We start from the raw sequence: 13,883 nt of genomic DNA, 5'->3' as shown, positions 1-13,883 counted from the left end.
CGTCGTTGCCAAGTTACTTACTTGGTCCCGGTGTCAGTGCCCGGTTCGGCCAGCGCTCGCCCGCCGCCGCTTTACCCGCTATGGCCCTGGTGCGGGGCGCCGATCCGGTAGCGGGGCCCTCCCGCTGGCTGCCCACGCACGTCCAAGTGACGGTGCTGCGGGCCCGGGGGCTGCGGGGCAAGAGCTCGGGCGCGGGCAGCACCAGCGACGCGTACACAGTAATCCAGTTGGGCCGCGAGAAGTACAGCACGTCTGTGGTGGAGAAGACGCAAGGCTGTCCTGAATGGCGCGAGGAGTGTTCCTTCGAGCTGCCGGCCGGCGCCCTGGACAGCCTGCTGCGGATGCAAGAGGCCGACGTGGGCCCGGCACCCTGGGCCGCGGGCCCGGCCACCGCTTGCGAGCTGGTGCTCACCACCATGCACCGCTCGCTCATCGGCGTCGATAAGTTCCTGGGCCAGACCAAGGTGGCGCTGGACGAGGTCTTTGGCGCAGGCCGCGCCCAGCACACTGAGTGAGTGGGGGTCGCCGGGGGTCGTGGAAACGGTTAAGGGTCTAACTGGGCGGGGCTGATGGCGGAGCACTGCCAAACGAGATTCGGGGCAGTGCATCTCTTGGCTCGCGCTCAAAGGTATAAACCGACAGGTTGGTTCTTCAGTTTTCGGGGCTTCCCTGCAGTCCCCCAAACGTGCATTGTGCTGAGGTTGGCCACTGGTGGGCCCTTCAGACATCTGCAGGAAGCGTGGGAAGGAACTAAGCGCTGTGAGTAGATTGTTAAGTAAAGTTTAAGAGTGGGATCCACAGGCTACTGGGCTGTGGTAGCCTCTAGCAGAAAAATGTTGAGGTCATCCCTAGGTTCTCCGGGCCGCCCTCCCTTTCCTCGAAGGGGAGGAGAACTTCTTGGTGCCTGTGTGGGCGCAGGGCCCGCAGGGGAGTAGAGAGCCTCGTCATCACCCTGGAGGAAGGGAAGGTGTGCTGTTGTTTTCCAAGGGGAAATTATGTAGAGGTGTCCTGACTAAATCTAGAGGTTGCTGAGGGCATCCCTCTTGTCTACTTCTCAGGTATTCTAAGGAATCTGGAGACACCTCCCTGCGTCCTGCCGCTGTGGGCCCCTGGGCTGAGGACAGGAGAACTTCCTGAGCAAAGAAAGGAAAACAGTTTAGTCAGCCTTTAATAGCCCTACTGGTAGAGGCAGTGGCATGGTTAATGCACAACAGCAGACTATCTCAGTCACTTCCACTTAGAATGGCCCATGGGTTTTTTAGTAATTTATTTTGGCAGTATTTATCCTTCCTGGTGCTGAGATCAAGGGTTTAGACTTGGAGCCCATTTCCTGTTTTGGGCTAGGGTTGGATCTGGAAGCCAGTCCCCAGGGTTGACAACTTGCTGTGGATCACTCACGAGGTTAACTGGGAGTAATGGCTTCCCCTGGGCCTGGTGAACCGTGTGTGGAGAGGGTAAGGAAAATGTGCTTGGGGTGGGGAGAGGTGCTGGAAAAGTTTGCTGAGCTGTATGGCATCCAACTGAGTAAATTTAGGAAGATTTGCTGGAAGAGAAGGATAAGCCTGGTGCAGACCCAAATGAAACCAGGAAGAATTTGGGTAGAAAAGGATTTGACCTTGAAGTTTTTTCAAGATGTAGGTGGGGAGTGCATTATGGCTTTCTTCATGGCATGAGATGGAAAGCAGAGTTGGCACAGGGCAGATTCCAGGCAGGGCTGTGACCCAACTGCACTTCCCTCTCACCTGGCCTTCCCCCTTCCTTCCCTCATGACTTGCTGTTTGGTTGCTAAATGTGGGATCATGTGGTATAGCTTGGCCCTTGTTTTGTTTTTTTCCATCCCTTTCCTGTCTTCTCCCTCTTTCCTGGCTTATGGAACCCAAGGATGTGGGTGTGGGGTGGAAAACATACCTCTAGATCTCTTAACCCTTTTTTTATTTCTAAAGAGGTGCCTATTCTCAAGTCTACTCCACCTCTTCCCCAGTCTTTTACCCTCCACTGCTCAGCTAACCTGACCAGACTAGGTAGATGGCATATCTGGTGGGAGGAGGCAGATGATGCCCCCCTGCCCCAAGTCTCTGCTTTTGGGGAGGGGCTTCTCTGAGGTCAGTGACTTTTTCAGTTCCTGCCCTTGCTTTCCTGTGTCCTTTGGATCCGCCTCAGCTGAGCTGACTATGCCCATAGGCCCAGGTGGGCCTGTTTTCAGACAAGGACAGTCCTTTTAGGAGTATTTCACTTGCCATCCCTTGATCTGACAGGAATCTTGATTTACTTTATAGAAGTCATCTTTTCCACCAGGATCTTTCCACACCCACCTGGCTTCATTTCCTCTGATGCATGAACTTGAGTTATTTTTAGAACCTGCATGGGGCAGGCACTTGTGGTGGGCAGGGGAAAATCTGTTAAATAGGCCAGATCCTTCAGTTCACCAGGACCTGACCAGGCAGCATGCCCACTGACCACTCCTGGTGGCATTTCCTGGAGCACCCTGGCCTGCCTCACTCCACCTGGCATGGGTTGTTGAGATAGTGAGCTCATATCTTGCCTGGTGGGGGAGAGGCCAAGACCTTGCTGAGAAAGACCAGAGCATACTCTCTTCAACTTTGGAAAATGGTGGAAAAGCATAGCACTCACTGTTACAACTTCAGGAGCCAGCTGTGGTAGTCTCAAGGAGGGCATATGGAGATACAAGTGACACTAAGAGAACCTGACTAAGGAAGGACAGCCTCATGATTAAGTTTGGGGAGGTGAAGAGAGGTTGTGGAATTGGAGTTGTTCTGAATAAAGTCTAATCCCAAACTGGGAGCTTTGGTAGTGTAGTGCCTAAGGCACTTGACTGCTAACCAGAAGGCTGGCGGTTCAAACCCACCAGCCACTCCTTGGAAGGAAGATGGGGCAATCTACTACAGTAGTGATACTGCCTGGGAAACCCAAGGAGGGGTAGCTATGAGTCTGCCTGACTCCAGGGCATATAACAACAACAACTACAACAATAATCCCCAATTTGCTACTCTGTTGCAAGCCACTTAAACTCTTGGTATCTCTCAGGTCCCTCCTCTGTAAAGTGGGGGATAGTTGCTTCCTAGAGTTGATATAAAGGATAAAATGAGAATGCAGGTATCTAGTGCGATCCCTGGGCATAGTAGGTAGTCAATGAATAGCAGTGATGGTGGAGGAAAGGGTTGGTGACAATGCTGGTAGCTCTAGTCTGGGAGACACCTTTGCTCTGGAAGAGCCTCTCAAGTGGTGAGGTGAGACAATTAGAACTCAGAGCCTTGAAAAGCCCCAGACTCTGGGTGGAAGGATACACAGCCCTCCATCATGCTTCTTGCTGATAGAGGCACAAGAGCTAGGGTTGGGTTTGGGAGGCGTCTGCAGTGGTGAAGCCAAATTGAGATAGCCCTGTAACTCTGCAGCTCTCTTCCCAGGCAGCTCTGCCCTCTTGGAAAAGCAGGGCAGCACAGAGTTTAAGAACTGGGTACTGGTCCTTGACTTAGTGCCGTCACTTCCTAGCAGCCATATTACTTAACCCATTTCCTCATTTCTGAAAAGGTCATGATAATAATCAGAGTTGATCAGACCAAATAAGATATTATCTGCAAAAGGCTTAGTATAGTTCCGAATACATAGCAAGCCCTCAAATATTAGTGTTGGGGTTACTCTAGGGGCCCTGCTTTATGTGATGGTGGTAACTGGGGCTGTAGGTGGCTCAGCATGCCCTGGAGGCCCTTTGCCAATGGGGAACTCCTTGAGGTGAAGGATCTTTTTTTTTTTTTTGAATTGTGATTTGGGTGAAGATTTACAGAGCAAATTCACTTTCCATACAGCAGTTCATATATACTTTGTCTCATGTCATTTACCACAGTTTACCACAATGCAATAGCTCCCCTCCCACTTCCTCCCCATACTTACCTCTTCCCAGTGTCCATCCTTCCATACACTCCTGCCCCCTGAGCTGTCTCCCTGTGCATAAGCAGCTCTTCTTTCTCCCATGGTTGTTCTCTCCAAGGAGTGTATCTACTTGAGGTAAATGTTCAACTCACATGCTTGTCTTTTGTTTGGCTGGAAATCACAGGTGTTGGTTCAATTCCAGACCTGAAGGGCAGCTAGAGGCCATAGTCTCAGTGGTTCCACCAGACTCTATCAGACCAGCAAACCTGGTCCCCACCTGAGGTGAAGGATCTTATTGGAGGTTTCAATTGAGAAGGAAGTTTTCAAAACAGATACTAACATAATAAGCAAATTAACCGATTATAACCCATTTACCTCAATAAAACCATTCTTGGATCATCATGGTTTTATGGGTCTAAAAATCCTCAGAGATGCTTCTCTATGGATTTTCTTTTTTCTTTTTATCTCCGGCATCCTTCCTAGTGTTCGTTTGTGGATGTGTCTGTTTGCTTCTCTGACTCCCCCTGACAGAGGTAGGGGATGAGGTGGCAGTGGTTATTTCTCTTTGTTCCCCTTGTGGTCAGGTGGGCCACTTAGATCTATCTGACCTTCAGGCTATCCATATGAATTATATCTTCAGCTGAATTGCCCTGAGCATATTGGGAGAGGGGAAGGAAAGAACAACAAGTAAAAGTTTTTGGGTGGGAAGACAGGGAATCTACCATGAGGCTGTGTTGATTGGGGAGACGTGGTCTTTGCCCTTTGGGAATGTTGGTCTATGTATTTAGGGGAGGTGGAGGGCACAACTCTATTTGGGGGGCCCAATCACCTCACTCATCTCTGATCCTGATATGGAATAAAATCATCCCCACTATAAGACCTGGAGTGTGGAGGATGGTATCACCATCTGGGCTTATTGGATCTTGGGAAAGCCAAGCTTGTGAGCCCAGTTTGAGTTAAGAGCAGTTTGTCCTTTATAATTGCAAAAGACTAAAACTGTTCTGACCATGGACAGCCCTTCATCAGTCCTGTGCCATTGTTTTTTTTTTTTAGGGGGAAGGGCCTCAAGGAGGCCTGTGGATGTACAAGACATAGGCCTGAGAGCAGAGCCTTCTGCCTGGCAGGTCACAGTAGCCTGAGATGTCCTGGAGGAGGGCAGGGGCCAGAGGGCATACACAGCCTGTTGGCCTGAGGTTGCATGGTCTTTGAGGGCTTCCATGTATTCCTGTACCCCAAGGTGACCTGCATGCAACAGATGTTTGAGCATTCAGATTGTGTGTGTGTGTGTGTGTGTGTGTACGTGTATAACCTCACAGACTTTCTCCACTAGTTTCCACATGCTACCCTGCTCCTCAGTAAGTAGCCAAGGCCACTAGGGTCCCTAGCTTTGGCTGTTGCCACAATCCCAGCCTTGGAGTTGAGGCTAGAGGAGCTGCTGGGGAAGCCTGTTTTGACTGCCAGGGAAGGGTGTGGCTGTACTCAAAAGCCATTTATTAGGGTGCAGGAGGCTCCATTTCCCTTAGTTATAGGGGAGTTTTTGTTTGGGGTTGCTTCAGCAGCATCTGGGGGAATGGGGAGGGGTAGGAAATGTGACTCTCTTAGGCTGGGTGGCTCCTGCTGGCACAGCAGCTTCTCTTTCCTCTGTATCTGCCTTGTCCCTGGGCCCTGGGCAGGGGCCTGAAGAGCAGCCCGTCTCTGCCCTGTCCTCCGTTTCCTGTAGGCTGCCACCACTGAGGCGCTTCTCAGAGGTGCTTTACTCCCAGGTGACCTTGAGGGCTGTCCTTTTCCTCAGATGGGAGCTGCCTGTTCCACTTGTTATTATGGCCCCCTCAGTACTGTGACACTTTTTGCTGCTGCTAAATGACTGGTCTTGCCTTCTCCAGATGTTTCCCCTGCCCTTCCCATCTTGCTCCAGGACAGATGATTAACACAACGACAGAGCTCTCTTTCCTCTGTGGGAATTAGTTCGCTTTTTCCCTTGTGCACGGCTAGTCCTCTGCAAAATGATACAGTCATGAAAAAGCTTTGTCCTTCCCCATGGCCAAGTAATAAAAATATATACACAGTGTGGGCCCTTTATGCAGTTGGCAGTCCCATCAGGGAAGACTGATTACTTGCTAGCTGAGCTACCGAGGACCCCTTGGGTTATTTCTTCCTTTAGGAATGATGGTGGCCAGAGAGGGAGCTGTGCTTAGATGGTTATGCTGGGGCCTCTGTTTGGATCTGGACCCCAGGTCTCTCAGAGAGCAGTAACTGGGGCGTCTGCAAGTGGGTAGCTCAGGAGGGAGTGCTTTAGAGGAGAAGCTTACATGGGAGGGAGTTATCACAGGCCACTTTGACCTTCATTTGGCCTGGGTGGGACGCACCTTACTCATGGAATTCTATAATCAGAGCTAGAAGAGAGCTTTTGTTGTCAGTTGCTCTCAGTTCCAACTCATGGCAACCCCATAGATGCAGAGTAGAATTGCTCTGTAGGGTTTTCAAGGCTGTGACCTTTTGGAAGCAGATCACCAGGCCTGTCTTCTGAGGTGCATCTGGGTGGATTCAAACCACCAACCTTTTGAGCACTTAACCACTTAGATGTACAGGAGCTTTGTGAGGGAGAGGGGTAGGGAGGGAGAATGACATGCTCTTAGTTGCTTCTCAAATTAGTAGAGACCGTAGCTCTGTGTCGTTTCTGTTAAACCCTGTAGGATTTAGGGATAAAGAAGAGATGATATTTGGGGCCCTGTTTGCACCCCAGAGTTTTCCTGGAGATGCCCAGGGAGTTTTAGTGAGATAGGGACGTTGTAGCTGGGAAAGGGAGAAGCCTCATTTGCTGAAGGGGCACCTTTCAGGGGCTGGAATGATCAGGTGGGCTTCCTGGAGAAGGTGGGGCCGTGAATGACAGGTGTTTCTGGAGCTCCTGCTGGGCTAAGGCAAGAGGGGCCACTGATGGGGGAGAGGAGATGGAACTTCAAAGGAGGGGAAGACATGGGCATCTCCGTCTGCCTGCCCTGGAGGTTCAATCTTAAAAGAAGGACAGGGATAACCAAGTGCTATGGTACTGTGCCTGGACTGGAATTGTAGCATGGCGCCCAGGAGTGCTGGAGATGTTAGAACAGACTGGGCTCCTGGGACCTGTGCTGGTCAGGGTAGGCCTCCTTGAGGAGGGGACGTATACCAAAGACCATCAGTTTGGCCATTTGGTGAGCCTTTCTGCTAGCCCAGCTACCTTTGAATTCCCACACCTGGAGCATGTAGCACTCTGTTTTGGTGGATTTTTAAAATCTTTTCTTGTTGGTCTAGTCAAGCCCTGAGGACTTGAGTGAGGAGCCCTGGTGGCACAGTGCTTAAGAACTTGGCTGCTAACTGAAAGGCCGGTGGCTTGAACTCACTGCAGGAGAAAGATGTATGAGTTTGTTTCTGTAAAGATTTACAGCTTTGGAAACCCTATAGGGCAGTTCTACTCTGTCCTATAGAATGTCTATGAATCAGAATTGACTTGAAGGAAACTGATTTGGTTTTATTTGAAAGACTTGACTTATATTAGCTCACAGTATCCCTTGAGGTATAGGTCCTCACTGCAACCCTCTAAAGTATAGGTACTGTTACAGAATTATAGATACTGTTAAGGAAACTGGGGCACAGAGAGGCTAAGTGACTTTTTTAAAGGCAAACAGTAAGTGGCAGAGCCAGGATTTGAACCTAGATGTTCTGGCTTCAGATTCAGTGTTCTTGACCACTATGCTGTAGTGACCATCTCAGTTTTCCTTCCATGTGTTCCATGATTCAGCTCTGCATAGGGTCAGAGGCTCAGCAGCTGCCCTCCTGAGATGTCCTCTCCTCCCTATGTCAGACTGTGGGGGTTAGCTTGGGGGCTCTGTAAGCATGTCCTCCTCTTCCTGTGTGAGCCCTTGGCTTATTGAGTTAAGCTGGTTTGATCTGTGGCTCCATGCCTGGTCATGTCTGTCTCAAGAGCTATTGCCTGGTACTTGGGAAGGAGAGTATCACTGACACCAGGGTGTCTCCCTTTTGTCCTTCCAGGGCTGGAGAGGAGTGGGTAAAGCCTGGGAAGCTCTGCCTTGCCTTGGACATACCCCACCCCTGGAGAGATTCACTTCCCTAGGGCTTGTACACTGGAGCAGGGCTTGGGGGCATCGGTAGATATGAAACTTCCTGACCTTGCCTGAGCCATCACATGCCTGTTTTATGGTGATAGAGAACTCTGAGCCATCTGGCTTCTCCTTCTATAGAAATGCAGTCATTTGCTTCCCCTCCCCTTCCTTTTTTTTTGTTCAGGAGCTCTGATGGTATAGTGCCTAAGGCATTTGATTGCTAACCAGAAAGGCTGGTGGTTCAAACCACCAAACAGCAACTCCTCGGAAGGAAGGTTGGGCAATCTACTTCCTAGTGATATGGCCTCAGAAACCCAAGGAAGGGTGGCTGTGAGTGGAGTTCGACTGGACGGCAGTGAGTTGAGTTTTTTGTTCAACATTTTGGAAACTGACTGGGTTACCAATGTGCCTAGGTCAGGGCTGTGGAGAAAACGTGTAAGACATAAAATTTACTGCCCTTTCCCCAGAAGGACGAAAAAGTGTGAGAGAAGTAAAGGGGCAACTTTCAGGGGCTGGAATGATCAGGTGGGCTTCCTGGAGAAGGTGGGGCTGTGAATGACATGTGAAATGTGATGCCTGGTGAGGTTTCAGGCAGGAAACTGCCTTTCTAGAAGGGAAGGTGAGTGGGGTGGGGGTGGGCCAAGAGAGGAGCCAGAGGGGCACCCAGCTTAGTTTTCTTTGTGCCTCTCTGCAAAACAGCCTTTCCTCTTTTAATGTAACTGTTTTGAGTAACTCACCTGGTTCAAAATCTTAAAAGTAGGAAAGGCACACAATGAAAATTATCCATTGCTGAGGAGATGGCAGAGCAGAATTTCAAATTCTCACGGAATCCAGAGTTTTTGGAGCCATAGAGGCTGAACATCTGAAACCACTGGCCTGAGATAATCTTTAAATCTGAAACCAAAAATCAAAATCAACAAATAGTTTAGCTTAACTGGTAAAGAAATATGTCTGCCTGAACTGTGTGCTCTCTTATGAACTATCTGTATAGGATCAAACTGACAACAATAACTTGAAAGATTATATAGGAACCTTAGGGGGCAGTGAATTTATGTTAACAGAAGAGGAATAACTCAGAAAAGGAGAGTGAGAATGGTTGTGAAACTCAAAGAATGTAATCAGTGTCATTGAATTGTGCATGTAAAAACTGTTGAATTGGTGTACGTTCAGCTGTGTATATTCTCAATGACAATAAAAAATGAAATAAATTATTAAAAAACCCCCCAGAAACTCCCTTGTCCTGACCTCAAGTCAGCCAGCAACTCTTCTCAGAGGAAACCAGCATTACCAGTTCTTGTGTTACCTTCCAAAGTTATTCAATGCATTTATAAGCACATGCATTGCATATTTTCTTCTCTCTCTCCCTTTTTGTTTGTCCAAATGCTACATTTGCAGCACATGGTCTGTGCTTGTGATCTGACTTTCCTACGTGGGGATATTTATTGTTTGTCTCCACTTGTGGGATCTGACCTGAGAGAGGCTGGCAGAGGGGATGGGCACCACTTAGTTTTGTCCTCCATGACCAAGGGTTCCTGTTTTGGGGTGAATATGGGCTTAGGAGCAAATTGGGATGGCGGGGCATGGTTAGATAGAATTTCTTTCCTATTCTCCCATTTGCTGAAGATACTCTGAGAGAGGTCACCTTACTGATTCTCTCCCTCTTTCTGGGCAGGATCCTTATGTTTGGAGCTAGGCAACCTGGCTTCCACTCGGCTGATGACAGCCTGTAAAAGGCCCTTGATAACAATAAATCCAAATTCTATGTGTGATTTGGCTTACTATTTATTTATTTATTTAGCTTTTTATTGTGATTTGGAGGAGCTCTGGTGGTATAGTGGGTAAGGTATTTGGCTGCTAACCAGAAGGTCAGCAGTTCAAACCTACCAGCTGCACCATGGGAGGAAGGTGAGTCAATCTGCTTGCATAAAGATTTTCAGCCTTGGAAACTCTGGGTGGGTTGCAATGAGTCTTAATCAACTCAATGGCAGTGAGTCTGGTTTTTTGGTTTTTGTTGTGATTTGGGTGAAAGTTTACAGAGTAAGTCAGTTTTCCATTCAGTAGTTTGTACCTTTTTTTTCTCCCCCAGATCATTGATCACTATCTCCTCAGTGTAACAGCACTCATCCCACTTCTGGCTTTCTCCTTTTCATTCTTTGGCCTACTTTGCAGAGTGCTTTCCTGGCAGTAGCTCATTTCATTCTCCCCTGAGGGGAGCAGGTGACCCCTATTTTTACAGATGTGAAAACTGAGGTCCTATGGGTGGAATGACCTGTCCGAGATCACCTGGCTAGATAGTGGCAGCAGATTTCTGACCTCCAATCCTGGTGCTTCTTTCCCTACACGGTGCTATCGGCTACATACCTTCTGTTGCTATCTGTGGCTGTTAGACTTGTCTGCAGTTATTTTATACCTTTTCCTCATGCTGGGCAAGTGTGGGTCCCTGGCCACCTCTGAGGCCAGCTGATAGTGACGGACTTTTTGGAGCCTCTCCTTTGGAGCCTGCAGCAGTAGGAGGGATGAGGTATAGCCAAGATGCTTGTGTCCTGAGGGGAGGGAGACTGACATTCTGGGGTCTGAGGTGGACCAGTAGAGCCATCTTCGCAGAGGCAGGGGTAACTAATGAGATAACTATTCTGGGCTTCAAAGATTGTTGGTACCAGGCATGGTGCCAGAGGAGATGATAAAGATCATCTTTCTGGCCTGATAAGGGGCAATATCCTGTCCTACGATTGTGTCTAGTTTGCAGTTTTACTGCAGATACCAAATCAAAGTGTGGGTTAGGTTTTGGGTATTGGAGCCAGAAGAGGGTTGGCCTGTACCCCACAGACCTCCTGTTTGGTAGTGGGTAAGAGACTGCCTAGGGGGATGCCACTAGAGAGGAAGGAAGACCTAAGGGTAGAGGAGACTTGGGAAAGTTTTTTCCAGTTGTCTTCCCAAACTCTGAGTAATAACAATTTTAGTTAGCACTGTTCCTGTCCCTAACAGACTCATTTTGTCACCTCCATTTAGCCAAGGTGAAATAGCCACTTAGTAAGTCAGAGGCGGGACTAGAACCCAGCTATCCTGGCTTCCACTTCTCTGAGGTTTTCCCACAATACTCTTTTTTTTTTTTTTTAATTGTGATTTGGGTGAACATTTACAAAGCAAATTCACTTTCCATACAGCAGTTCACATACACTTTGTCTCATGACGTTGACCATAATTCACCACAACCCCACAATACTCTTAAAATGATTTTCTTCCCCCCGATTTCTTTTTGGGACTGAAGGTGAGTCCTGCCCACTCCATCTCATCCATCTTCCAGGTATGAGAGGTGTTCCATATATCAGGCCCTGTCCCTGGGTGTGAGGAATAAAAGGTGAATGACAGTCCCTGATGTCAACAGACGATGGGAATGCAGGGTAGGGGTTCTGCCGTAGGGCTGCTACAGAAGCGTGAAAAAGGGGCACTTAGAGGAGGGAACCCCTGTTCCTCTTACCTCCTCATTGCTACTGTCCTAGTTTAGACACATTTTATTTTTACTTCTGCTCTGGGCTGTTACCAAAGCTTCTGCTGCCTTTTTATAGGCAGTCTATTAATTTATGATGAGAAGTAAAACTGGTAAGGCATGAGGTGTTGCTCGGGTTAGCCAGGCTGTGAGACCCTGCCCTGGATTGTGCTGGCTTCATGCTGGTCCCCCCTGCCTCCTCTCTCTGCTATGCCCTTTCCCAGGGTTTGGCACCCTTCCTACAGCACAGTGCCCATCAGGTCCCCTTCTTATTTCATGCCCTGTGGGACTCAAACATACCAACGATTGTAAAGATGGCACAGGACTGGGCAACACTTTGCTTTTTACATAAGATTGCCAAGAGTCAGAGCTGACTGGACAGCAACTGCCAATAATAGCAGTGCTGTATGGGGCCCCGAAGTTACAGCTGCTTATTGTGATGCTCGAGGCCTTCTCCCACCTATCCCACAGCACTTCTCTGCATTTTGTCAGGTGGCCAGCCCTGGGCCCTGCATCTTCTGTACCTCCACCTGGAATGTCTCTCAGCCCTCCTCTTTGCCTCCTTTCTATCTATTATTCAAGCCTGTCTCAAATGCCATGTTCTGCACTCTCCTTGAAATCATCTCACCACTCCCTTTTTAGCCTTTGTAAAAATTTTATTTGTGCATTTTTATGGTGCTGATCGCTTTTTTCCCTTCATCTACATGGCTATCTTATTTCCTCATCAAGGATGTAAGCTCTTGAAGGATACTCCCTTTCTCGTTCCAGGTAAGTATTTGAGAAAAGTTTGAATTGAGGCATGGCTGGCTGGGATTTCAGTGGTGAGTTCCTGTTGCCTCAGAGAGGGTGTGGGTGTCCGGATGGGTTTTCAGGAGTAGTAATTTCTAGTTGACATGTCTCCCTGCCCTTGTCTAATTTAAAATAATAATAATTTGTTGTTGAGAATATACGCAACAAAACATATTCCAATCCAACTGTTCCTTCATGTACAATTCAGTGACATTGATTACATTCTTCAAGGTGTATAGCCACTCTCACAGCCTTTTCAGGGTTGTTATGTTAATGACATAAACTCACTGCCCCTTAACTTTCCTATCTAATCTTCCAAGTTGCTGTTGTTAATTTGGTCCCATGTAGATAGGTCTTAAATGAGCACAATGCATGAGGCAGACATTCTTTACTAGTTAAGCTAAACTGTTATTTGGTTTTAAGAAGACTTCAGGGTATATTTTCGATTTGAGGTTTAAAGATTATCTTAAGGCAGTAGTTTCAGGGGTTCATCCTGTCTCCAGGGCTCAGACAGTCTGGATTCCATGAGAATTTAAAATTCTGTTCTATATTTTCCCCCTTTTGATCAGAATTTGTCTATAGAATCTTTGATCAAAATGTTCACTAATGCTAATTGGGCATGATTCCATTCTTTTTGTCTCATGACAAAAGAGGCAGTTAGTTGTTCATGGAGCCAATTAGCCTCACATTCCATTTCCTTCTCTTTATCCTGACTCCTCGTTCATCTTTTGCTCCCAGAGGATAGAGACCAATTGTTATACTTCGGATGGCCTCTTGCAACCCAGCTGGCTAATTTTATTAACTTCCTTTATAGAGATGAAATGGCTTGTTTAAAACTGTTTAGTAAGTCAGAGGCAGGACTAGTGCATCTGAGTCTCCTGTGTTCCAACCCATTGGGGTTTTCCCAGGTGCTGTAGGGCTGATGAGCTCATAGCCAGAAGAGAGAAGCTGTAGACATGGGGTTGCAGGCTTAGCAGGTCAAAGTCAGGTGAGAACCAGCCCGAGGAAGTTGAAGACTGTGTTGCTGGGGAGTGATGAAAACATGTCTGGGAGTTTCCTGCTCCCTAGTTAGCAAGTGCAGCTGGCTGTTTTTGTTTCTGGAGTCACCTTCATTGGCATGCGGGGTGTTTGAGGGTCAGCGTGAGCACTGTGGCATGACGCTGGGGAGGCTGAGAGCCTTCAGCTGCCTTCTTGATCGTTGCCAGGCTCCTCATGTGGCCCTGAGTGGGAAATGTGGAGCATTTTCTGCTCTCTGCTGTCCAATCTTAGCTTGGGGCCGAGAAGTGTGGTGGGGAGGGTAAGATCTGCTCCTCTATTGCGCTTGCTCTCTCCCTACTCTAGAGCAGGTGCATAGCTCTTTCTGTGCCATGGACCCCTTGGGTATCCTGAGAAGCCTGTGGACTCTTCTTCAGAGTAAGATTTTAAAATATATAGGTTACATTACAAAACATTGTTCCACCTACTACTTTGGCGAGTAGCGACTGGGACTTTAAAAGCTAGGAAGCTGCCATCTAGATGCAACAATGGGTCTCTCCTCATCAAGAAGAAAGAAGAAAACCAAAATTAATGGAAACAATCAGTCCCAGCGACTGGTACACCATCCGATCTGCAACCTATACAAC

At 48.2% G+C, this 13,883-nt stretch overlaps 1 protein-coding gene across 1 annotated transcript in view; it reads left to right on the top strand.

The window, feature by feature from the left end:
* Window positions 1-80: 80 nt before the first annotated feature.
* The window catches only part of RAB11FIP5 (RAB11 family interacting protein 5), a 50,655-nt gene continuing 36,852 nt past the window's right edge, over window positions 81-13,883 (top strand). The window contains exon 1 of the mRNA XM_042782516.1: window positions 81-511. Within this exon, the coding sequence (XP_042638450.1) occupies window positions 81-511 (431 nt within the window). The remainder of the gene's footprint in view (window positions 512-13,883) is intronic.

Source organism: Orycteropus afer, unplaced genomic scaffold, assembly GCF_000298275.1.
Source record: "Orycteropus afer afer isolate SDZICR_OR568_19922 unplaced genomic scaffold, OryAfe1.0 scaffold00354, whole genome shotgun sequence".
NCBI classification, from domain to species: Eukaryota; Metazoa; Chordata; class Mammalia; order Tubulidentata; family Orycteropodidae; genus Orycteropus; species Orycteropus afer.
The sequence above is the reverse complement of the archived record's forward strand: the minus strand, read 5'-3'. Positions and strand labels throughout refer to the sequence as shown.